Source organism: Amphiura filiformis, chromosome 9 (assembly GCF_039555335.1).
Source record: "Amphiura filiformis chromosome 9, Afil_fr2py, whole genome shotgun sequence".
Taxonomy (NCBI): Eukaryota; Metazoa; Echinodermata; class Ophiuroidea; order Amphilepidida; family Amphiuridae; genus Amphiura; species Amphiura filiformis.
Genome location: NC_092636.1, coordinates 37485026 through 37511854, shown reverse-complemented (window position 1 = coordinate 37511854; position 26829 = coordinate 37485026). Strand labels below are relative to the sequence as shown.

Sequence of the window (26829 nt, the reverse complement as noted above, 5' to 3'; positions counted from 1 at the left end):
TGTTATTACACACAATTACTGCTAAAAAAGCATACTATGTCTTGTATTTTACTTTTAATGAAGGCTCCTGTAAATCCAGACACAGGTCACAGCTATTTGGCGAGGCATGAAATCCACACTTTCACCATCAAAACATATCTTCAAAGTAGATGTTTCTGACTACAAATGTTCACTTTAAATGTGTTGTCAATATCTAGATGAAACATTCACTTGAAATAAAAGTACATGCTTTTTGTGAGCTGTTACGGACCACAGTTTTTGGTTGTTCTGGAGAGGACATTCTGTTTAACAACTTGATATCATCAGATATTGGCTACTTTGAGTATTGTGATAAAAAACTAATGCTTGTCTTGTTAGAGGAAGGAGAAGGTTAATTTTGTTAAAATAAAGTGAAACATTTACCCTTGGTTTTGTGTCAATTGCCGATTTACCCCTGTTCTGGAGAGGACACAGTTTTAACGCCAAATCAAGACACCAAAACTGGCAGGTTGTGATATTTTATACAAATATCCTCAGAACTAATTGTCTTGTTTTATGATTGCGGAACACCCTGAAGATTCTACAGATGCAAGTTTTGGCAGGAACTACCAATTTAGTTTCAATTTTGATAATACTTGTTTTAGAGAGGACATCGCTTTTTTCGTTTAATACAGAATCTACATAAATTTACAAAAATGGTTATAATTTTCGCAATACTGGACCAATTTGTGCCAAATAACTTGCATTGTATTGTGTATGCTTCATACTTTGTTACCAAAGCAATAGCTACAAAGGAGGCTTATTTATATTCCTAAGAAATCATTCACAAGACATTCCAAATATGAAGTGGGACTCCAGAAATGTGTTAAAAATGCATGTAAATGCAAAAATCTGATATAAAAAATTGTCAGAATTTAATGAAAATGCTCCTGTAGCTTCTCCTCCATAACACCCATCTAATGAAATCACCCACATTATATAATGTTCCAAATTCAGGTAACCAGAAATGCTGAAGCACCATTTTGAAAAGTGCACACTTAAGGCAGCTGTGTTCTCTCAGACATGCATGTAGTAAAAGTGCAATAACTTTGTAATTATTCACAAGAAGACATATAAAAGTATACATTTTTATGAAGGCAAGACATCAATAAATCTTAATATAAATACAGATTTGGGGTAAAAACAACAATTATGAAGAAAATCACAAAAAGTGAGTTTTTGGCAATATTTGTTTGGTACATCATAACAAAAAAACACTCTTTCCAAAATATTTTATTTTGTTTTTAGCTCAATCTTGAGGCTCCATTCCAAAAACGTTTTTTTGTAGTTTTTTGATATTGGCCTTATTTTTTTGAGATATTGACCATATAAGGCATCAAAATGAACTTTTTAAAAGTGAAAAACGCCTATTTGCACAAAATGATGCCTAAAATCGGAAATCGACGAAAATATAAAAAAATGAGAAAACTGTTTCTTGAGTCGATCATGCTTTTTACGATGATCATATTTGCGTACCTATAGGTGCTGTATTTATTGAGTTATCGTAGTACCTAAATCGTCATTTTACCGAGAAAATGAACATTGAAATAATGGCCGTTGAAGTTTAAAGTGGTCACATTTTGCACTTTCATAGAATCTCACAGGAGAATGCGGCAGTTTTCGTTTTTCTACCTTACATTACATGAACATCGGGTTAATCCACGGCCCCTTGAGAAGTTTGAGGGAAATCCATTCATAACTTGATATTTAAATCGGGGAAAGAACTTGAAAAACCCACATTTTATCAGCTAAACGGAGCCATTTGACCACTAGGTTTTTGTGAAATCAGTGCTTTTCCATAAGATGCGCCACAAGCATGCAGATAAGCGTCAGCGTATTTGTGCGTTAACAAATTAACGATACGCAACGCGATGCGTTGTTATGCTAGCAAGCGTACCCTGCTGGTACAACAAAGGTTTTCTTTCCTTTTCAATTTCAAACACGAGTGGAAGAGTGAAATAAAATCCTTAAAATATTGCAGTTGGAGTTTAGAAATCTGGATTTTCATTCCTTGTATTTATAAAAAAACATAACAAAGTACAAACATATAAAAAAAACTCAATTTTGCGAAAGAAACAATATCTAGAGTACACAGCCGCGTTAACGTGAAATAGCCCTTTTGAAGGGTTGCAATGCCTAGAAAATCGATGATAAAATGAAAGGTACCTTCGGTGGTGATTGTGATATGTCACTGTTGCTTTTTGGAAAAGGAATTTTTATTTCATCACAGATTTTCTAGGCACTGTAACCCTTAAAATGGAACTTAATCATGCTACATGCCTTAATTTTCTCCATTTTGCATAGGCAGGTACTGACGTCTAGCGCCTGTAAAAAAAGTAAACATACTTATGAGACCATTTTTGCACCATAGTGTACATAAGAACCAGTGATTGCACTGACAAAATTTCATTGATATAGCTCTTTCACTTCTGGGCGATTTCAAAAACATTTTGATACCCCCTCGTACAATAGGCATTTAGGGAATACAAGACACGCAACAGGTATTATATAGGTACACACATCGGTACTTAGAAAAGAGGCAACATACTAAACTTTCTTGCCTTTATCATTATCAATTTATTTGTAATTGTTTTTTTTAAATTATCAACATCAGTATTGAAAATTAAAACAGGAGATTTTTCAAATTACATTATGGTATATATATTTCTAAAAGAAATGCTTCAAAATGATTAACAGTAGAAATGTTGGTTTTGAATAAAAAGTTGCTGTTTCAGGTATTGAAGGAGAAGACATTACTGAAGAAATATTTTCAAAGCTAGCATCATCTAGTAGCTTGTCTTCAGAAGCAGCTGGAACTGTTTACTCGGGCATATGTACACTTCTCAAGTGTGCGTTGAGATTATCACAAAACTCACTCAAACCTGAGGTAAGGAGGTTCAAGGTTAATGAGGTTAATAACTGTGTACTACTTGTTGAGAGTGAAATTGTGAAGCACATTTACTGAGATTTTGATGCATTTTATCTACTAGTCTCACAGTGGTAGTGAGGTGCGTATACAGAACTTCGGCAACCGGGGAGCGTGAATTTCTTGGTGAGCTAAGAAAGGATCATGAAACGTGGTAATATAACATATTGAAGCTTAAATGGTCAAATATGGTTTAAATTTGTGCACTTCAACTTTTTTAAATGCTAATGCAGTTAATTTGGGCGTTTCTCTTCTCTTTTTCTCGTGTCTTTTTTTTTGATACTGGGAGTGGGGGCATGCCTATTTAGAAAGGGCTGTATATGCTACTGGTAGTACATTAGATGCATCAACATCTCAGTACAAGTGCATTATTTTGTACAATTTCTCAAGCAACAAGTAATATGCAGTCATTGGCCTATGCACATTTTCATATATCAAACTTGCCACTAAAAATGCTGGAAAAATATGAGCAAATATAAATCAAGGATGTAAGTTTTCAAGCATTTGCCTGAATTCAGGCTTTTTTGTAGCCCACATTTATGCAATTTTCAGCCTGTTTTTGGGCCATCCTGGTCATTTTCACACTGTTTTTCAGGCTTTCATCCCGGATAAATGCATCAACCCACAAAGCCCATGACTGGGAGTAATATGCGAAGTGCATGCCAGTGCAGTTATATACATAATTAATCATACAAGTTGGTACACTTGTAGTACTCTGAAACTATGACAATGTTTTGATTCATATTTTGCAAGCCACATAATATCGGCTTTCAGCATCTATAATGTTGTCTGTGAATATTTTGGTCTATAGATAAGAGTCAAACCGCTAATTTAACAAGACAAGTATTTTCACTTATATTTTTCACGTATATTTTCTTCTTTTCAGATTTTTAAAGCCGATTTGAAAGATCTTAAGTAAGTGTACTTGTTATATTGTTTGTAAAGTCAAACTACAAATATGTGAATGAAAGAACATGATATTTTTTATGTAAATATGTGATTAATTTTATGTCAAAAATGTAGTAATTTTCAGATAGATTATTATTAGTCCTACTACAATTCACCTGTTTGTAATACTTTGTTTATTCCATAGTTTTCAGCATCCAGTTTTTTATGATTTTAATGTTACAAATATCATTTGGTAGTCTTGGGCTGCAATTGTAAAATTAAACTGCTGTGAATAAAGAATGTAAAAATGTAGAAATTGAAAGAGTCGTGAGGCGCCTAAACTATCAAACATTGAATACCTAGAAGTGGAAGAATGGCCCATCTCCATCACCATAGTATTCCCAATATTTGTGGAAGACAGGCCCAACTCCATGGAGTTGAGCCTTTCTTTCGTCAAAACCATGATTAAGTGTGCTTGGAAGACTTAGAGAGTGCATTTGAGCCTCTTCTTTCACACACACAAGGAAGAACTGTCTGCTTGCAATAAAATGCTGAGTCTAACTCAATTTTTAAAATGGTAGAGTTGTCCCCTTCTTCCACTTAGGTATTCAATTGTGGCATGGATTCTGCACATGCTATGCCTGCATGATAATGCAAAGTTTTACTCTATTTTATTTTCAGAATTCCTGCAGACTTCATTCCTGATTTAGCTAGTGCTGTATTTGGATCTAGGTAAGTGTGATTGTAAATCACGGTTTAAATGACATATACAAAGTTCAAATGATAATACAAAGGTCATTTTGTCAAAATATATCTAAAAAATTGTTTTGCAACATGTGTTTAATAAATAAATACATGAATGTTGGCATTTATACAGCGCCTTTTACAAGCGCTTAACATTTTTTCCACTGGCGTTCTAAGTATGTCAGCTGCCATGCAATGCCCAAGGCATGTTCATACCTTTGGGCGGTGCTCAATGAACAATATTCCTAAGAGCTCTCCATTTCACCCCTGGTTAGAGAGAGGCAAGTGAGGTAAAGCACCTTACGCAAGTTACATGAGACAAGATATGTGATGTGTCATGTCAAAAGGAGGTACTTTTGGGCAGGTTATCAATTTTGAGGTTTTTACATATAAACTCCTCAACAAAAGTTTGGAAAGTTTTTTCAAGCATCTGTATCTCAAATTATTTGTAACATATTCATATCGTGTTGCATATCAATGGATAGCTACAATACTCCCCTTTACAATGACATCCCATTTGAAACAATAACATTTTTCACGGCTGAGTACACGCCTTGTGAATGTAGTGGGGTCTCAAACAGAATTTGCCAAATTGACCATTATTCTGTGCTCACACAACGCTAGCCACTAACCTCAATAGCGGGTGGAAAAACCACAGACAGCCACAACAGTCATGCACTTCTCCTCATGCTGCTCACCGACCTGGTTACACGTTCCATTCCATTCTTCAACAAGGATTCAACAGGTCTAGCCTGATGGCAGGCCATTTTGGCTCTACTCCCATATTCTGTAGGTAGTCGTTGACTACCATGGCTCTGTGGGGCGAGCGTTGTCATCTTCAGTTGGAGGATTGCATTAGGTCCCAGATTGTGAAGATATGGGATTGCAGCTTGCTGCACAGAATAATGCCCAATTTGGCAAATTCTGTTTGAGACCCCACTAAAATGTTATTGTTTCAAATGGGGTGTCATTGTAAAGAGGAGTATTGAAGCTATCCATTGATATGCAACATGATATGAATATGTCACAAATAATTTGAGATACAGCTGCTTGAAAAAACTTTCCAAACTTTTGTTGAGGAGTTTATATCTTGCATATAGAGATATTTTGCTCCACAATGCCGTTTTCCCCAATGAAATCGGACATTCCGAAGTGAAGATATTGAGTTCGTAAGTTATGGTATTATAAAATTGGAAATTGAGATATCAGCCTTTAAAAATATTGTTGACAATGTTGAGATTAGAAATTACCTTGAAAAATGTCTCAAAAAATACAAGATGCCAGTTTATCTGGTCTGAAACTCTCAGAAAATATTTTAAACATAACATCACAAATTCGCAACAAACCAAAATTGTGAAAAAATCACCACCAGGCAGATTTTTGGCTATTGAGCGGGTGACGGGGAGACTTGGAATCAACTTTCATTAGCTTAATGTAAGTATAGGCCAATGACATAGATAAACATAGATCGCTGAGCTCAAGCTGATGCATTGCCATTTCATTGAAAATCACACACTGAGCAACCGGTACCCGCTACAAAATAAAGGGACTTAACAAATATCAGCATCAAATCAGGGTCGCGCTAAGTTATGCGTTCTTGCGCCACAGCGCATTTTTTTAAGTTTGAGCGCATCTATTCATTTTGCATACCAGTTCGGGGTTTTCATGCGCGCAGAAAAATGAAAACATGTGAAAGAAAAATAAAAGCTTCGATCTCCAATATTTACGACCTGTCCAGAAATTATGTAACATAAAATGCAATAACATAAATGTTGATGTGAAGTCGCCGTAGCATTGTAACATAATTTAAAAATAAAAATAAAATACACACCTCCAGCGTAATTTAACACAGATTGTGATATTGTATAGAATCACTGATGAGTTTTATTGCAGTACTGAATGACGACAACGCACGTGAGTTGGTAATTTCTAATTCTAGGGATCGGTAAGGAATGCTTCAAGGGTGGTGTGTAGAGATATGCCAGCGGTGAAATACGAGAGGCCGTAGAAGGAAAAGGTGACAAAAATTTGCCCTTGAATTATGTTTTATAGTCAAAATACTCCAGTAATTCAATAAATATCATGATATTTGGCCTAAACTTGAACTCATTAGCAATGAAATGTCATTTTTATTGAGTAAATCATGGCTTTTTCACTCGTCACATGTGACTTGCAATGCTGTTGAATTCTGCACTTTGCCAAAGTTGAACTGCATTTTATGGAATTCGCGAACTTTTATGGCATAAAAAGCAACACTTTTATAGCAAGTACACTGCGTGGGAACTTTCTTTAAAAGCCAGATAGTTGGTTAGGGAGTGATCGTTATTTACGACAGGGGGTAATGGGCGCTTTGAGGGGGGGGAATCCGAATTTTTTTTGGGTCTTGGGCCGGGGGGGGGGAGGGGGAACACAAAATTTTTCGTTGAACCAGGAGGGGGGAACGCGAAATTTTTTGTCGATATTTTTTCCAAAGCGCCCATTACCCCTGCCGTATATAACGATCGGTCCCTTACATGACATTGCCTTAATAGCGAGAATCATGGCGTGAAAGGGAGATCGCGTTTTGCCAGGCCATAAACTATTTACACATAACCAAAATCACAAAATCTGATACTGATATATTGAAACGGGCATTCAATACTTGACTAGAGAACCCCTCATTTTAGGATTTGAGCGCATATTTTTAACACTTTCAGGGGGTTCAGGGTTCTGAGAACCCCTGGATTTAAAACCTAGTGCTACCCCTGCATCAAATACTTATACTAAAATGGTATTACTGAATTTACTGTAGCATGTATAGATTAATAAACTTAAATAAATTACATGTTTAGCAACATTCAACTTTACTGTGTACCTTTGTTTTATCAAACCAGAATTGTTGAATAATAAAGGCAAGCACACTCCTAAATCTATCTCATTTGCCAGTTGCCATACAGCGCTACCACAATAACGAATGAAGCCGAAAAGTGGTAGAGAGATCGGGCAACACAGACGAAACCTATATGTACTAGATTCAGAGGATGTGCTTGCAATAATTACATAAAATGAGGAAACACTGGGAAACTTAATGTGTTCAAATACATGATTTGTTAAACTTTGTCTATCTATACACAAAATAGTAGATCTGTTGCAGGGCCTAAATTTTGATTGGGTTGCGAGAATCAACTGCTCTCATTGTATCATACAGTAAGTGCAGTGACTATGATGGATGTTGATTCTTGCAAACCAAGACGTAATCTTGGCCCTGTGTTGGCCAATAATAAGCATTTGTAATGCGCCATCAATCTAGGCGCAGACATGAAAAACAAATAAGTACAATTAAACCAATAAGTCGGCTAATTTGGTGAGATTTTTTGCTGCTTTTGGAACGTGTTTTATTTCATAGCAGGCAATTCCGGGTTTGATTTATAAAACACCGGCAACAAGCACCCTTGAGCAGACAACTTGTTGGTCGGGTGAGTAGGGCGATCAATCCTTATATACCTCATTGGTATAGGTACCTTTTATGAAGGACCGTTTTCCAAATTTAATTATTTTGGTTTAAAGGTTATTTGAATACCAAAACACCAAGGCCAAAACAGTGCATTTTAAAATGTATTCTTATTTGATGTAATGATTCTATTTATTTGATGTCTTTTTTTATTCAGGAGACAAATTATAGAAGATGCAATACTAGACCAAGGTGGTAGATTGCCAACATTACAGAGACTAAAATGGAGACTAGATGTTGCTATATCAACAAGGTAAATTGCTTGCAATTGGCAGGAAACCTGTTGTGGAATACTAAACCCAATTCCAGAAAATTAAAGTACTTTTTTTATTGAAACAATTATCATCCTGTTTTACCAACATTTAACAAAATTATTTACAACTCCTTTATAGAGGTTAGCCCAGATCAGTGAACCAAGCACTACTTTCAACTGGGGCCCTCTTTACATAAGGCTTAAATATATGTTAGAAAAAAATTATCAAGCACGAATCACATTGTTTTATTTAAAACAAACTCATATTGACCATAAAAACGAATAAAACAGTCGGCTCTCAACACGCGATATTCAAAATTCCCTCGCTGAAATTGTTTTAGTGCAATGACATAATGGTTATTTGTGTTCAATTGTCGTCAGCCTTCATTGTATTACTGGAACGTCATTGCACTCGGCGCCCAGGAATTTTGAATATCGCGTGTTGAGAAACGGATGTTTTTGTTCGTTTTTATGGTCACTATGAGTTTGTTTTAAATAAAACCATGTGATCCGTGCTTGATAATTATTTTTCTAACATATAAGGAATAATGTTGTGATTGCCGGAGACTTCCTTTAAAGAAAATAGTTGACTTGCCATTTAGGTGCCAACACCTGGGTCGATCAGTCAATCTATCTTTAAAAAAAAAATTTGTTGCAATTTCTGCAAAATACAACATGACACGTAATGAACAGAGAATATTTTTGACGTTAATATATGTGCTTTACAAATGTATTATTCTACTACATGCCATGGTCCACTTGGACTTGCCGATAGGCTTACTTGAATTTTCTGGACTTGACATCTTCAGGCGCCGGTATTTATCAAAATACTATGTAAAATGTGATTCAAATTGGGTGATTAGCACTAATTAGCACTCAAGTTAATTTATTTTTTTTAGCCTAATAAAATACACAGAAATAGTAATTACACAAACTTTGAAATATAAAATTGCCCAATTCTTAAGTATGTTACACATAGACAAAACATAAAACATTTTACAAAACATAGCACAATCCTAATCCTTTAGTTGGAACTTCATAGCATTCAGCGGTATTCCTTCAGCGGTAAGTCAGGCAATGCTATGCTGCTTGACCAGCATCCGATTGACATGAAGTAAACATATGTGAAAAGCTGACTCTATAAGAATACTGAATTATACAGGGTGTGTATGAATTATACAGGGTGTAACATAAAAAATCACATTTTTTCCTATTTTCAACATATCCATGTTATTTTTTTTCTCTGAAAGTATTTTATTAATTTTAACAAATATTGCAGTAAGAAGGTATGATATAGGGGTTTCATTAAAAAAAAACCCTGTCTTCCAATCATCCCATGTAAAAATATATAGGGTGACCAAAATCATGTATATTAAATAATGGAAAATACGGGTTTAACTAATTGGCACCTAATTAATAATTTAATTTTGATCTTTGCTTACAGATTTCATTAGTTTAATGTTTTATTGATTACAATACTTGAATTTTGAGACACCAAAGAGTTATACTTTTCCAGATATGACACTTAAAAGAAGGCAACATTTTGACTGATTTGTGTGTGAACTCTATAGATGCCTGCTTTGCGTGTAAACTCTATGGGTGATTAGCACTAATTAGCACTTGAGTTAAACAATTAATTAATGAGATGTTTTGATACAAATCATATTTCATTAGTTAAATGTGTTCTTGATTGCAATACATGTGAATGTTGAGACCCCCCAAGAGTTAATTTGACCAATTTGTGTATAAATCTATGGCGGCTCTCCCACCGGCTGCTCTCCCATCGACTGCTCCCCCTGCGAGTCTACCCTTGACTACTTCAACAATTAAAGGTCTTAACTTTTTTATTTGTCATCCAAATGAACTGTTTTGTTTTTTTAATTTAAAAGAAGACAGTATTCGTAATAAAATGACACCTTAATTCAGGCAATAGGTTTAGTGCTTCCAATTTAGATTGATGTCTGATCAACACAAAAAATAAAAATATTTGTAACTTTTCCACCTTATATGTACCAATTTATGACATATGACCTTAGGAAAAAAGTTCACTTTTTGGAGAAAAAAACCTGGCTACAGAATGCACAATCTGTGAAATTTTTGATCCTTGATATTTTCTCACACTTACAGCGACTATTGTATGATATAGCAGAATATTTTAGCGGTATTCATTTTTCACAATTTTTACTGTTCTGAACAATTTGCAGTAAATTTCTTTTATCCACGGTTACACATAGCTGCTACGCTTTTTAAAGGTCAAACAAAACATTTTCAGGTTTCAAAATTTGCAGTTCTGAAATAAATCCTAAAAGACACAAAAATAAAACCTCACAAAAATTCCCTGCTATACATTGTACACTACATCATTTTTGCAAGTTTCATAACCATGTTCAAGGTGAGTTACATAACCTGTGCATACCTGTAACTATGTAACACTAAAGTCCAGATCATACTAAGCAGTCGCGGGTTTTGTTTTGTTTGGGTAGGGGCGTGCCACTGATAATTTGAAAGTGAACCAATCAATATACCAATTCTTCAAGAAATTTGGGGACCCATTGATATGCCAAAAGTTAACAATATTTGACCAAATTTAAAAACTTTTCCAAATATTCTTGGAAAAACAGAATTTTGGCTACAGTGAGGCAAAATTGGGCTATTTTTCAAAAAGTAATTTAAAAAAATTTACCCACACATAAAACAAAATTGGCCTAGAAAATGGGGTCCCTGGTTCAACATACCAAACGGCCGGAAATGCTTCCCATGTTTGCGGCACATTAGAAAATGGGGTCATTGGTTCAACATACCAAAAGGCCGGAAATGCATCCCACGTTTGTGGCACATTATGGTAATTTCTGGAGTACTTCTTGGGGCATTTAAGAAGAGCAGAATGGTTTTTTACTCTTACAACTGCTTAAAGTATGACATGGACTTTAGAATCATATGTGTGGGTGTTATGAACTGACACTAAATAGATAATGATAAGCTGTTCAGTGATGCAAGGGATATGTTACATCATTACAGTACAGGTGCTTTATGGAGATATTTTGTGAAATACAGATGAACAATGATTTTTTTAGGTTTGTAGAAAAAGACCCCGTGACATCTCAAGTTGTGTGTCTGTGTACATGTATGGGGTGCTCGTTTGTCAGTCAACAATAATGTAAGGCCTTTGGTTAAAATTTGATATAAATTTATTGAGTCGAGCTATGAGTTTTAAAATATTGGACGAGACAAAGTCGAGTCTAATATTTTAAACTCATAGCGAGACCAATAAATTTTGTATTGGGTGAAAAAACCATCCAATTTTATCATTATTATGTTCTCAGAATCTTTTCTTGGTCAAAAATATGACTTTTGGTAAAAAATGTGATTGTCAAAAATGTGATTTTTGGTCAAAAATGTGATTTTGGTCAAAAATGAGCAAGTCAAAAATGAGTTTTGGTCAAAAAATTGTAGAAAACAAAATTTTTTGGGAAAAAGTGAGCCTATCCAACACACTTGCAGGGGTTGCGCTAGGTTGTAAAACAAGGGGTCAAAAATATGAAATTGTGTGATACCATGGAACCAAAACAAGAGAAATAAAGGGTTCAAATGACCCTTTAGCAACCTCTAAATGGTAATTTTGTGCACCAAAAGCTAAAAGAATGTGCCTATGACCCCATGGCGCAGGTTAGCGCTACCCTGCAACACAGTCCAAGTTTTGAGTCCAAGTGTTGATCATATTGGACTCTTCAACTCTGTACAAAGTATAGGAAGGAAGATTCTGAGAACATAATAATGGTATCATATGAACAGTTCAAATCCTTTTGCAACCATTATTATGTTTTGATGAATCCAAGTGTGTGAAAATATTGGATCCCAAAACAAAATTTTATATCAAAGTTAGGTTATGTAATGTTTTCCAGATTTCCTTTTACAAATTCAGCGTACTGCTGGCCATCCGGCCGTCCAGCACGTATTATTTTGCACAAGGTCCAATGCACATGCTTGACGTCGCGTGCGTATACGCGATGGTTAACGCTGAAAAGACAAAACTACTAAGAAAAATGTAACTTTTTTGAAATATTAGTACATTTGACTTGATTTTGATTATTTTGTGTTTTTACATTACAGTGCCTTAAATAGAGTGCTTGAACCTACTATCCGGCCGTCCAGCACGTATTATTTTGCACAAGGTCCAATGCACACGCTTGACGTCAAGGTGCGTGATACTGCCGATGGTTAACGCTGAAAAGACAAAACTACTAAGAAAAATGTAACTTTTTGAAATATTAGTACATTTGACTTGATTTTGATTATTTTGTGTTTTTACATTACAGTGCCTTAAATAGAGTGCTTGAACCTACTATCCTTATGGAAACAACACTTAGTGATGGTGCTGTACATAATTTTGAAGTAAGTATATTATTATACTCGTATATGTGGCCAGATTTAGTCTGTGTAGGCTAAAGTCTGCAAATACAAAACTGAGATATAGCCAGAAATAGGTTAGAGTTATAGTTAGTCATAGTTAGACTATGAACATGTAAAAATGTTCTAACTTTGCAACCAAATGAGCTGTAAACCAGACTTGTAGTATTGGGACCCGTCATGAGTGCAGGGCAGGTCCGAGCCATGAGTGCGGGTACAGTGCGGGTCCCAGACCATGGGTAGGGTACGGGTCCCAGGCCATGGGTGCGGGTACGGGTACGGGTGCGAAGCCATGAGTACGGGTACGGGTACGGGTCCGAACCCAAAATAGGGTGCGGGTAAGGGTGCGGGTCCGGAGCCATGAGTACGGGTACGGGTACGGAAATTGGGACTCGAGTACGGGTACGGGTACAGGTCCCAGTATGGGTACGGGTACGGGCCATGGGTACGGGTACAGATATTGGGACTAGAATACTTGTATGAGTCCCATTATGGGTACATGGGTATAAACAAAGCTATTGTTATTGATTATTGACATTAATTTATTGGCTATTATACCTTGCTGTAAATACACACTTTGATGTCATTTATACCACAACAAATGAATTAAACTACATTTCGCACCAACAGAATTAGAGAAATTAATTTTGTCATAACCATAATACAACATTTTAATTTGTTGTGTGTGCCATGAGTTGCTGAGACATTTCTATTTGCTAAGAAGTACTTTGTAGAAAATTGTAGAACTGTGGAAGTACAAAAAGAGATTGGTGATGGTCTTAGTGAATCTAGCTTAAATATTTTGGGATGCAAAAATCATGTAAACTATGTCTGTGTATTGACACACAGACTGTACAATACTAATTTCAACATACATTTAGCAGTGATATAGCATTCACCGCCTCAAAACATCAACTGGATTTCAAATTTAGTGAAGCCTTTCATGCACATCCACACATCCCAGCACACATCCACCAGATTATCCATTGGCTTAATATAATTATTATCATTAATTATGCACATCTGGATAATTATTAATATTTTGCCTATAAGCTCCAATAAATCATAAATATCTGTAAACATGGTATGGCAAAGGAACTCTGTATCATTTGACTCAAATGCACACACTGCCTAAGTACATGTGGTGGGAAAATGTAGTTTTTATGTGTGCACTTGTGCTAGGGGAGTGTATTTGGATGGGGAATAAAATGATGAATAAAATAATGCTATAATAATGATATCAAAACATGAGAACTTGAAATTCACCACAAACAACAATTTCTTGAAATGTTTTAGTTCCAGTTTGCTATTTTTTCTGTATCAGTCAGAGTGTGAATGCTACATGTAATATATAGTATACATGTATGAGTGGCATGAGTGTGCATATAAGGCTGGAGGCTGTCACAATCATGACAATGTAGGTATCTACCCTGTGTGTAGCATACATGTACATTTTGTGTAGCCAGGACTAGATTTACCTCTTTCAGGGCCCTGGGCCAGGCTACAATTTTAAATTAGGGCACTTGCTATCTGGATCCATGCATGTGTTACTCGACCCATCCATGTAACCTATTATTTTGATTATGTCTATGATCAGAGGACTCAGTGCAGGCTTGTGAGAAGTGAGAGTAGATCTACTCTCACTTTCTTACATGCATGTAGGCAGGCACTGTATGGTATGGTACCCGTACCCATGGTACGGGTCCCGGACCATGAGTACGGGTACGGGTACGGGTCCCAGGCCATGAGTACGGGTACGGGTCCCGGGCCATGAGTACGGTACGGTACGGGTCCCAGGCCATGAGTACGGGTGCAGGTACGGGTCCCAGGCCATGAGTACGGGTATGCGGGTGCGAGTTCGAAGCCAAAATAGGGCATGAGTACGGGTGCGGGTCCGGAGCCATGGGTACGGGTATGCAGATGCGAAATTGGGACTCGAGTACAGGTACGGGTACGAGTACGGGTACGGGTACTACAAGTCTGCTGTAAACATGAAGTTTAGACTGATAGAAAAGGAACTTTTTACTTTATATAAACCTAATAATAATTCAATTTTGAAAAAATATGACTAAGTGGACTGGATTGGGTCACTAGTTGTATATATTGTGTTTTAGTGGAAATCAAATTGTTAATGATCTTACAATGGGACGGGGACTCGAACCCATGCACGTCGCGCAAGCTCTCAGATAATGAGTCCAAGGCCATAACCACTGAGCCACCATGTCACACATTACAGGGTGGGCCAAAAACAACTTTACCCAATTAAAAAGGTTCACTTCTCAAAATTGAAAAGTCTGCTTCAAATTATTTTCACATATTCGTAAAGAACATCTTCTTAAGAGTATTTGGTGAAAAAGCTATCCAAAAATGTATTAAATAAAAAATGTGATGCTAGTTTTAAATCAAAGGGTCAAAATTAACTTTGTCCACGCTTGAAGGCCTACTAGCTGTCGCGTCGCATCACTTGCAATACCGAGTTCAATAGAGAATGAGAACCACTCAGTATACGTACAAATTTGTTCAGCAATTTTATATAACACAACCAAATAAATCAATCATAAACAATTTAAATTTCAAGCTACGATATTTCGTCATGATATGCAGCTTTCATGCTGCAAAGATATAAAAACAATTCTCTTAAAATATGTGCAAAAGCAATTGTAACCTCAGACCTCATTTTTTGTCATTTTTGTCAAATGTTATCTACAAGAAAGTTTGCACTTTTTGCATTCGTGGTATGTTCGGCCGGCAAATTGTTGCGTAGACAACTGACTCTGGGGTTAGCTGCAAGTTCCCTTTGAACCGCTGCAATGTTTGCAGCTGAAACGGTCAGTTCTTGGACGTCCGTTCCGTGCTTTGCATCTATTCATCACACTTCTGAGGTTGTGAAAGTTGTTCATGTGTAGATGGTAGGTTTTGGCGGGACTCTTACGTTCGGGAACGAGTCCGAAATTGACGCTGCACTTCCAAAAAGCTTTCTGTCCTTAAGTGTACCGCTGCCATAAAAATCCTCTTGTGTTGTGAATTGCCTTATCTTGACACCTTACAAACCTATTTAGAAATAAGCCACGCAGTTTCAAAATGCACAAAGACCTAATTAAAATTCAAAACTTGTGCCAGATGAAACCTTTTTTTTGTAATTTTTATGCTAATTGTTGGTCAATGACAGGAGTGAAGTTCGAGTACATGACAAGTAAATGGGGATTAAAATCGATTGTATTTCTTTCATGCATATAAAACAATCATCACTTTTCAAAGACAAGCCAAACAAACCTAACAAAGTGCTTTTTGACCCTCGGACGTAAATCTAGCACCATTTTGTTAATTTAGCTTCTTTTGCTTTCATTTCTTCATCACATACTCTTAGAAAGATACACATTTAGAATATGTAACATTATCATGAATAGCTCTTCTATAATTCGAGCAACCACATTCTGAAATTGGGTAAAGTTGTTTTTGGCCCACACTGTACTAATGATATGTGATTGTGTAAGCATAATATCACACGGGAAAATCATCCAATTCACTTATCAAATAGTCACACTTCACTAATGATATAGGATTGTGTAACCACATTACATGGGAAAGGTTATAACATCAGATTACATTTTTAGCCTCCCTGTCGATCTTGATTTGCATTTCATCATTTTAATAATATTTGTCAGAAAACAACAAAGAGACTTCAATAAGTTTTCATCCCAGCTAGAAACCTTTCCCATGTAATGTGGTTACACAATCCTATATCATTAGTGAGGTGTGACTATTTGATAAGTGAATTGGATGATTTTCATGTGTGATATTATGCTTACACAATCGCATATCATTAGTAGTGTGTATAAACAAGAGCAGTATTGGATGATATAAACAAGAACACTATATCATTATGTGAATTGGATGATATAAGCTTCCCATGATGTTGATGAATCCAATTTAATATCGGTAATACAAGTCTGATGGGACAAATTATTGCTTATGAAAGCACTGAATATAAGTCTCTATGTTCCCCAGGGTTTTGCATCATCTTCAAATAGGCCCTTGTGTTTTTAATATGCAAAATTACAATTTGTGTAATTGTGTTCATGTCATACTCTATCAGGGTTCGAATTCAGTCAATTTTTTGCATAGCTGTTTGTGCTATGCTAAACACATGTTCGCATAGCAGTTTCCAAATTTTGCATCGCAGTTTTTTTTTTTTTCCAAAAAAATGTGTAGCATTTGGCGATGCAATCAAATCTCGGCTATCACTGCCGCCAATATTGTATTCGCGCATCACACACATTTCCCAAACTCACCTTGTTGCTAATAAAACATCAAATATATCCAAGAAAATACAGGTTGTATGTGTTCATCATTTATTTATCATCAATAAAATCATGTTTGTGCTGGATTTTATGCTTAAAAGCCATCAGAATTCACGATTGTTTTCAAGAAGTCAAAATTTACGTGTAATATCACCATTGACATTTCCCTCATTAATTATTCATGAGCGACGTAAAGTGGGTATTTTGAAACCGATGCTCAGTAAACATATAAACAAATTTTATGCGCCGTTGGTATATACAGCTTCAGGGAGTCTTGAAACTACTTGAAAACATCTCCTAGCAACGGTCAGAGGTCAGGTTTTTAGCTGATAGCCGTTGATTTGACAGACATAATTTTGCTATTGCAAGAGCTTGACAGATTCGGGAACCACCAAAATTAACTGGGGCTTTACATTGCTAGCTTGAGGGATATCACCACGTGCTTTATGTCAAAATGCCAAAAACAAGAGAGTTAACTGAGTCCGAAAAAGGGCAAATTTCTGCCCTTTCAGATGCGTTAGGGAACTTTTGAGGTAAATACGACGTGGAATTTAGCTCAAATTTATGTATAGCACTTTTAGCTATGCATTTTGGAAAAGTGCATAGCAGTTGATGGAAATTGCATCGCATTTTGCAATGCGATACCATCGAATTCGACCGCTGTACTCTGTTAATGATTTCAAAAGGGATACAAATTCAATGCATTTTAAAATCATTAATAGATTTGTTTAAATAATAATTTTTTTTTAATGTCAATCAAGAATGATCCTAGCATATTAGGTCCAAGGACACTCCAAAACCAAAAAAATAAATGACTTTTATGAAAATTTTTTTTTTTTACCATACGTTTACCCGGTTAACCGACCAAATTGTGGTCCATGTAAAGGGATAGACAAATAACGGTTAATTTACACCCCTAATACCCAGAGGGAGTCAGAAAATGTTGCAAATAAAAGGATATAAATTATATATTTCGTAGTGTACATTAGCTTATCAAGCTGTCCTACCTTTTTTGCAGTCCTATTTGCATAAAAAGAAAAGATAGAACACATCAATAAGTGCACCAGGGATGTTTGCAATAATCATACATGTACATTAATTTTATATTTGAAGATTCATTTACTTGTAATTTTTACTATCTAAAGAATGCCTAGAAACGACTTTGTCAATTAGTCTTGATGATGAAGCCAATAACAATAACTTTGATTGAATGTGACATGTGAGATAAACAATATATTGTTATGTGTAGCAGTCATATTCAGACAAGCAATAGATTTATAAATTCCAAAGTGATTGAAACATTGAGGGCCTGTTTGCTAGTTCTAAGGTTCGCTAGCCCCCCAAAGGGTCCATTAGTCCCAGAAATAAAAAGAGGTTGTTTGTCCAAAAGTTAGGGTTGGGGTCAGGATCCCGGGTCAGGATTAGATTCAGGGGTAGGTGTAGTGTGCTAGCAAACTTTTTGGAGTAGCAACCTACCCCAAACATTGAGTGGGAAATTTAAAGTCCCCCCTCACACAATACATGTAATATTATATACTGTACTGTAGAATTCCATCAAGAAGCATACTTATGCTTCTAAATAAGAGAGAAAGGGCAGACACCATCCACAAAAACATTACAAGAGATTGGTCTTATAATATATGTTGTACAGGTGCCTGTATTAGTAATATAGTTGCTCAAACTCCAAATAATGTTTTTGTGGAGCATGTCTGCCTTTCGTCTCTTTTGTAAAAAAAATTCTCATTTTGAGGCATTTGCCTCCAGATGAAATTCTAAAGACTTGGAATGGAAACTGTCTGCAATATCTTTGAAACCATACATGGAATTAACTGGCTACTGACAATTGTTTGGGTGCAACAAAAATACTTTTGGTTAATCGCCACCGAATGACCCATATTTCGAAATACTGATCCTAATTTGGATATTCCAAAGAAAATGATAACATGCAAGAACAAGCAAGCAGGTTTTTTTTTCATAACATAACACATTATTAAACAATCATACTGAAATTGTTAAAGAACCTTCCAATATTTAAAGTCCACATAACATAACATCCTTGAGTTTCATCTGAGTTAACAGTGGGGTAGCCAAGGGGAGTTAAATTTTTCCCCTTCCCTTGAAAGTTGTCATTCCCCCCCTTCCCTTCTGAAAAAGTCCTAGCTTTGCCACTGTGATACTCACTACAATATTTCGTCTTTCACATCGGAGGACTTCATCAGGTGTGACCACTGTTTTCCGGTGTTGCTTAGACTAATTTCCAGTCTTTAAAAGTGTGTTGTATACGTGGCTTAGGAAGTATGTGCCCTCCTCTCTGTTCAAGGTCTTACTCCCCCTTCTTTACTTATCTCCATGGCTTCTCGAACTTCTCTAGAGTGCTAGACCAAGGGTGAAAATAAGAGAGCTTGAGCCAAGGGGCACTTTGGCAAAAAAGTAGCCCCTGGTTCACCAAGATTTGGAAGAACCAGGGGCCATTTCCAATTACCAAGGGGCCAATAAAAATAAAGATGTGCTGGATGAGTTAAATAAGCACTATTTGCTTGTAATTTAATATTTTTGGTTCACTATCCAGGGGCCAGTTTTGTGAGAAAAGTGTCCCCTGGTCAACTGAAATTGAGATGGAACCAGGGGCCATTTCAAAGTTTCTGGGGGCCAAACGGCTCCCGTCTCCTACTTAATTTCACCCCTGCTCTAGACTTTATACTAAATGTTTATTTATACAGCCTGGAACTGAATTATAACCGATGAATCTCCAAGGGTTTTGAACCCCTGAGTTTTGAACCCTTATGTGGATATGTACATTGTTACTGGTTAAGGTTAAATTTTCTAGGTTATTGGAAACAATAGTGGTATTTACCATTAATAATTAAATGTGTGTTATTTTTGTCACCTGTCTGTAATTATAATTTGTGAATGATTTCATAATAACATGAAACTCTGGCAATGGCATACATGTACTAGACTGTTTTGTGATTTAGTTTGGTCTGGTCTTATAATCGTATTTTTGGGCCAATTATTTTACATGTTCAGTGACCTACATGTATCAGGGTCAGTTGTCTGAGGGGAAAAAGATAAAACATTCTGGTGGTAGGCATCATAGTCTCGAGATGAAATTTTGTGTTAAGCGGGCCAATTTTAAACCCCTGAGTTTTGAGTTTTGAACGCTAATGTGGATATACATTGTTAAATATTCTTCTTTTTTTTTGGGGGGTTTAACCCCTGGAGATGAATTTTTATTTTTGCTTTTAATAATGAACACATTTTACTTTGTAACAGCGGGCGTAGCTGGGATTTTTTCCAGGGGGCAAGCCTGTATGGGGCGGCCCAAACTAGGGGCGGGGCCCAAATAGACAATTTTGTCAGGCTTATTGATAATAATCGTATGGTATTGCATATCGTATGGATTCTCCATCTCTCTGCTCCTCTTCTCCCTCTCACTCCTCTCTTTTTCCTCTTCTCCCTCCTTTTTCCTTGCACTAGGGGCGGGGGCCCAAATAGGCAGTTTTTGCCATGGGGCGATCACCCTCCCCCTGCCCCCGGCAGCTACACCACTGCTTTGTAATTATGCATTGCATATTTTTGGTAGTTACGCAAGACAAATTAATGGGGGAGTTTCCCAATAACATTTTATGTGCATTTAACAATAAAAGCAAATGCACTATACTTTATTTACAAATTCTATCAAATGTCAAAAAGGTACCCATCAAATGGCAAAAATTATCCTCAAACGGCACAAACATTACCTTCCTATGGACAAAAATTACCCTTCAAAGGACATAAATTATCATCCAAAAGAAAAAAAACCCTTCAAAATGACAAAAATTGCTTCCCAAAGGACATAAATTACCCTCCAAGTGACAAAAATTACCCTCCAAAGGATAAAAATGACCCTCCAAAGGACAAAAATACCCGCCAAGTGACAAAAATTACCCTCCAAACTTAGGACAAAAATTACCCTACAAAGGACAAAAATTATCCTCCAAAGGACAAAAATTACCCTCAAAAGAACAAAAATTACCCTCCAAATGACAAAAATTATTCTCCAAATGACATAAATTACCTTAAAGTGGTAAAACTTTACCCTCCAAATGGTAACAAGGACCCTACAGATGCAAGAATTTCCCTATATATGTCAAAGTCAAAAATTACCACACAAATGACAAAAATTGACACAAATGAAAAAATGACACATACATGTAGGACAAACATTAAAATGACAAAAATGATTCCACAAATGCCATGCAAATTGTAAAAATTACCCAAAAAATTGTAAAAATTACCCAACAAATTATAAAATTTACTCAACAAATTATAAAAATTACTCTACAAATTATAAAATTCACCGAACAAATGGCAAAAATTACCCCCAAAATGGCAAAAATTACCCTACAAATGGCAAAAATTTATCCTACAAATGACAAAAATGATTCCACCAGGGCTCGAAAAAATGTTAATTTCCCGGGAAGCAAGCTAAATTGTGCACAATTTATAGCATGTTTTAATACAAAAAGACACAATTTCCTCCAAATACCAGAATTTCCTCCAAACACCAACATTTCCTGGGAATGAGCTTCCCAAATTCCCCACTTTTTCGAGCCATGGATTCCACAAATGACACACAAATTGTAAAATTTACTCAACAAATTGTAAAAATTACTCTACAAATTGTAAAAATCACTGAACAAATGGCAAAAATTACCCCCAAAATGGCAAAAATGACCCTACAAATGGCAAAAATTTATCCTACAAATGACAAAAATGATTCCAAAAATGACATACAAATTGTAAAAGTTACCCAACAAATGGCAAAAATTATCCAAGGAGGTTCCTGGTTTCCACATTTTTTCCAGGCATGTCTGCATGTAATCCCTACACATGCTATTCTTAACTCAGACTCTTTCATAATTTGCAACCTTCTTGTATCATAGCTCTATGATGAATTGACAGTTATGAAACCATTCGGTAGTAGGCTCAGGTCATATTGTATCGAGGGCATCTATTTCTAGTCTAGCCACCAAATACATACAATTGCATCTATTTCTAGTCTAGCCACCAATTACATCACTTTTGAGATCTGTAATACATTGTTGTAAGGATTTTGGTTTGTTTCTTATATTTCCTTATACAGGTTCCTATTAGTAAATTCCATGAACTAAGGTATAACGTGGCTTATGTGTTGAAGGAGATGGAAGATCTGGAGAAACGAAGCATTCTGAAGATCCAAGACTGATCTGTGTTTTATGCCTACTATGATATGCTAGTTGGTATGATTTTACAGATTCATGGCAGCACGTACATTCAGTACTTTTTTATACCCCTGGCTTTGCAAAAGCAAAAGGGGGGTCATATTCTGCCAGGGTGTGTATGAGGGGGCGATTAGGTGTTTCATTTGTCCTAATATCTGGATACCTCTGTGGAGTACATACAATTTGGTATGGGGTAGCAGGACCAGAGCATATTTTTGTTACGAGCTGCCAAAGCCAGGGGGATTTGCAAGATTTACTTGCTGTATTTTTTTGTATTATAAAATTCTGTAATGGGATATTTTACACATCACATAGTAATTTCCCTCTTCATCACAAAATCTATGCAAGGCAAGGTTTAAAACTGAAATAGCAACAAGAAACCAAGTTGTATTTTGCAAATTTTGATGTCTCATTTGTCTTTAAATAGCCCAACATTTGTTGCCATAGTGGTGAGCCTGCGATTGTAAAAATGTAGATTGAAACTGGTCTCTGTTGGTGGTATTCTTGACCAGTAGAGAATGTGATTCTGAAACTTTTGAAATGACATCTTTTTTTTTTCATTTTAAGGAGTCGCCATGGCTACAAATTTTGTGCTATCCAGGCAAATGAGGTATCAACATTTGCAGAACTGACATGGGTTTCTTTTTGCTATTTCAGTTTTAAAATAGGGTAGATTTTGATTTACTATCTCATATAATAAAGGGGGTAATTACTTTTTGTGATGTGTTTAGCTTTATACATTGTTATATAAAATATGTCATGAGTGTGATTGTTGAAATACAATCATAATATGAAAGATGCATTCTTTCAATTCACAAACTGGTTCAGCAAGTGATTAGACTAGAATGTGATATATATATATATATTTACGACAGAAATTTTTTATATATCATTATCAAAAATCGTATTACAGTTGAAGAATTATTCAATACTCATATTTGTTAACACAGCACCAAGAAAAGTCTTTTAATAGAGATACAATGTCCATGGTAAGTCTGATGTATACTCCACTTCGCGACTGCAATTTATTTGGCAGGCTGCAAAGAAATTTGAGCTGAAATTTTACAACTTGGAGCAGGTTTCTTCGCTTCGCAGAGAGTTGGCCGGGATTTGGGTCACCTTTTGGGGGGGGAGGGGTAGGCCAGCGAAGTTTCTATAAGAAAGCACAGGGTGGGCAACAATTCTTCACGATACATATTATACTCAGTGATATTTTGATTAAGTATGCATGAATGCCTTCGCTGCGAAGCTGTAAATTAATTTTTTCATCACAGCTTCTCGCAAAGTTGCAAAGAAGAGTATACATCGAACTGAAGGCATAAACATGCCTCGCTAAGAATCACAAACATTTGCCCTGTGCTGGTGAAAACTATCAAAATGCTTGTAAAATGCTTGATGTTATTTTTTATCTCAACGGCATGCCTGATGGTAGAAATATTAAATTGCGATCAACCAATGAATTTATGTATGAGAGATACAACTCATGATATTAAAGAATGGATTATTGAATCAAATCAAAGCTGTATTAACACCCCTCCCTACAGTGGCAGGTAACCTGTGGGCGCCGGGCGGGTAACATTTCAAAAGTACATGATCATCTAGCAGCTAACAATTTTGGATCTGAGTATAAAGTGATCCAAATGTCAGACTGGTAGTAGTGCTGGAAACCTTTGCAGCCAGCCTAAAACTAAGTACATGTAGTGTACAGTGTTCTAAATTGGTAAATTACTGGTATTTTACATCGGTAATTAATTAGCAATCTCATTTAGTATGTATTCCAAGTAAAACAGCATAGTCTGAAGGAAACCTTATGATTTTCTAACCATGCATCTTGTTTTGGATAACTAGTAGAGATCAATCTTATTTAGTATATTGTATTCCAAGTAAAACAGAATATTCTGAAGGAAACCTTTCGATTTTCCAACCATGCATCATGTTTTAAAAATATATTTCAAAAATATATTTTCCTTTGGTGTCTTTTATTTACCGAATTTTATGGTAAATTACTTGAAATACAAACCATGTTACTTATGGGGCAGTCTTGTCCAACGTATTGTCATTCAGGTATATTGTAAAAAGAAGATGGGTTTGTTCCATATACACAGGGGTTTAAGGCAATCCCCCCTCCCTTCACAAAATAGCCCCTTGAAAAAGATCTGCCAATGGCAAAGAGTACGTACAATACAGATAAGGGCTAATTTTGTAGAATCTGTTCAAAGTAGCCCTCATAATTATTAAATAAATATTTGATGCCCCCCCTTTCAATCTATGGAAAGCTTTCAGTACTTTTAAACCGCTGAATGTCTGATTAGCTAGTGGCAGTCAGCCAAATAATTAGCTGTTCATTGTGACAATCTGTGGGTCAAGTTCATAACCCAGCAAACACACAACTTTTTACAGAAAAGGTTTATATGTCAGGATATATAAAAGGTATAAATATGTTTTAATAACATTCACAAAACATTTTTGAAAATGTTATGCAAAATATTCTAACGGAATATTATGTTTTGTAAAAATGTTTGCCCAAAATATTTTACAATAACATTTTAAAAACATATTCATGATCTTTATATAACCCAACAATTGAATGTTATTAAAACACATTTTTTGTTTGTTTGCTGAGTAATAGTCTGTGTGCGCAGTATTAGGCCAATAAAAAAATATTTGCTTATCCTCATCAGACAAGTCAAATTTTGAAAACTGGAAAAAACGTTTTTTTATCTTTACTGTACAAAACAATACCGGCCCTAATTTTGGAAATTCCAGAAAAAGTGTTTCTTTTTTTTCCAGAAATATGACTGTTTCTTCACTCTTCTAAAACAATTTAAAAACATGAAAGAGTTATAATAGTTTTAAATATTCCTATTCACAATTTTTTTTAAATATATATATATAATTTAATATAATTTATATAATTTTAATTATTCATCTTTTGAATGTGGTTTCAAGAATAATTATTAGGCCTATAGCGCTGCAGAATGGTGCAGAACATCAAACCTATTGTGCATTTTTCCGGAAAAGCACATAAATTGGGCACAATTTGGGCACTAATGGGGTAGGGTCTGTCAGATTTTGTTTTTTTAAAGGTCAAGCCAAAACATGTATGGGCCTACTTGAAATCCCAAATAGGTGTGAATTAGGATATTTTAGTAAGTTTTAGAAGTTTGAAGACATTGTTTGAAAACCCTTTCTGGATGTCAAAACTTTAAAAAACTTTTTCTGAAATTTACAAAATTATGCGCAGTAAAAACGTTTTCCAGATTTTCCAGATTATGGTCATCTGTTGAGGACAACCAATTTTTTTTTAACCAGAACAAATTTAATTCAGATACACCACAGATCCTGAAAGAATTGCTTTCCAGGAACTGTAGATACATAATGCCTGAATTATTTATTTACTTTGCCACAGAAGTTTGACCACAGGATAAATACTCTGACCCAGACTTTTCAGTGAACTTGACCCACAGATTTATATAATATAACTTTGACACAAAAGTTTGATCACAGGAAAATACGCCGAACCAGACTTTTTTAGTGAACTTGACCCACACCTTTATATAACTTAGCCACTGAAGTTTGACCATGCATGGATAAACATGATAAGGCAGAGGACAAATTAAAACTATTTGATTGTCCATAGATCTCCTACAAGGGTAAGGTCAGTTGGTCCAATTGTTTTTCTGCCATAGTGCTGCAGTATGGTGAATCTATTGTGCATTTTGCTGGCAAAGCACAGGCACGGATGTAGCTCTTGATATGCTTAACAAATGGAGTAAGGACCAAAAATAATTTTTTTTTATTTTGCGGTAAAAGCATGCAAAAAATAAACAAAAGAAACAAACAAAAATTGGAAGTGGACCAAATCTGTGTAGATTTACGAGTGTATATGCATGCTCAGTATCAACACATTTGTTGAAATAGTCCAGTCCATCTTTTGAAGAACTGTTGAATAAAAAGGGTATATATTATTGTCAAGAAGAGTATTAAATTGTGGATTATTATTATAATGTATAACAAATATGCTTACTTTCATGTACATCCAAAATGTATAAGTGAAATAATTGATCAAATCAAAACAAATCGTAAAATATTAAGAAAACGAATACAATCTTAGCCTCAAACCAATGGATTTGATTTGATGTGATAGATGTAAACAAAATGCATCGTCTAATTCTTAGGTAAAATATGAAACAAATATGTGTACATCCATATCAAAAGGATGCACTTGTCGGCTGCTACATGTGTCTCATTTCACATACTAACTGGGAATAAATACCAGACTCATTTTAAGTGGGGGTCACTTTATATCATCCCCAAGTCACATGGCTTAACAGAGAACATTCCATAACCATGTCACTTGGGGATGATTTGAAGTGACCTCCACTTGAGATGAGTCTGGTATTTATTCCCAGTTATTATGTGAAATGAGACACATGTAGCAGTTTACAAGTGCATCGCTTTGATATGGATGTACAATGTCTCAAAGCAAAGATACTCAATACAATGATTGGTCGTAATTGTACCACGTGGTATCTTTAAAGGGCCTGCACCGTGGCATC

General features: G+C 35.7%; 1 protein-coding gene across 1 annotated transcript in view; it reads left to right on the top strand.

The window, feature by feature from the left end:
- The window catches only part of LOC140160951 (COMM domain-containing protein 5-like), a 40461-nt gene extending 15691 nt beyond the window's left edge, over window positions 1–24770 (top strand). Inside the window, exons 2-7 of the mRNA XM_072184299.1 lie at window positions 2742–2905; window positions 3831–3859; window positions 4514–4564; window positions 8224–8319; window positions 12636–12711; window positions 22153–24770. Of these exons, the coding sequence (XP_072040400.1) occupies window positions 2742–2905; window positions 3831–3859; window positions 4514–4564; window positions 8224–8319; window positions 12636–12711; window positions 22153–22254 (518 nt within the window). The 3' untranslated portion in view covers window positions 22255–24770. The remainder of the gene's footprint in view (window positions 1–2741; window positions 2906–3830; window positions 3860–4513; window positions 4565–8223; window positions 8320–12635; window positions 12712–22152) is intronic.
- The last annotated feature ends 2059 nt before the right edge of the window (window positions 24771–26829 follow it).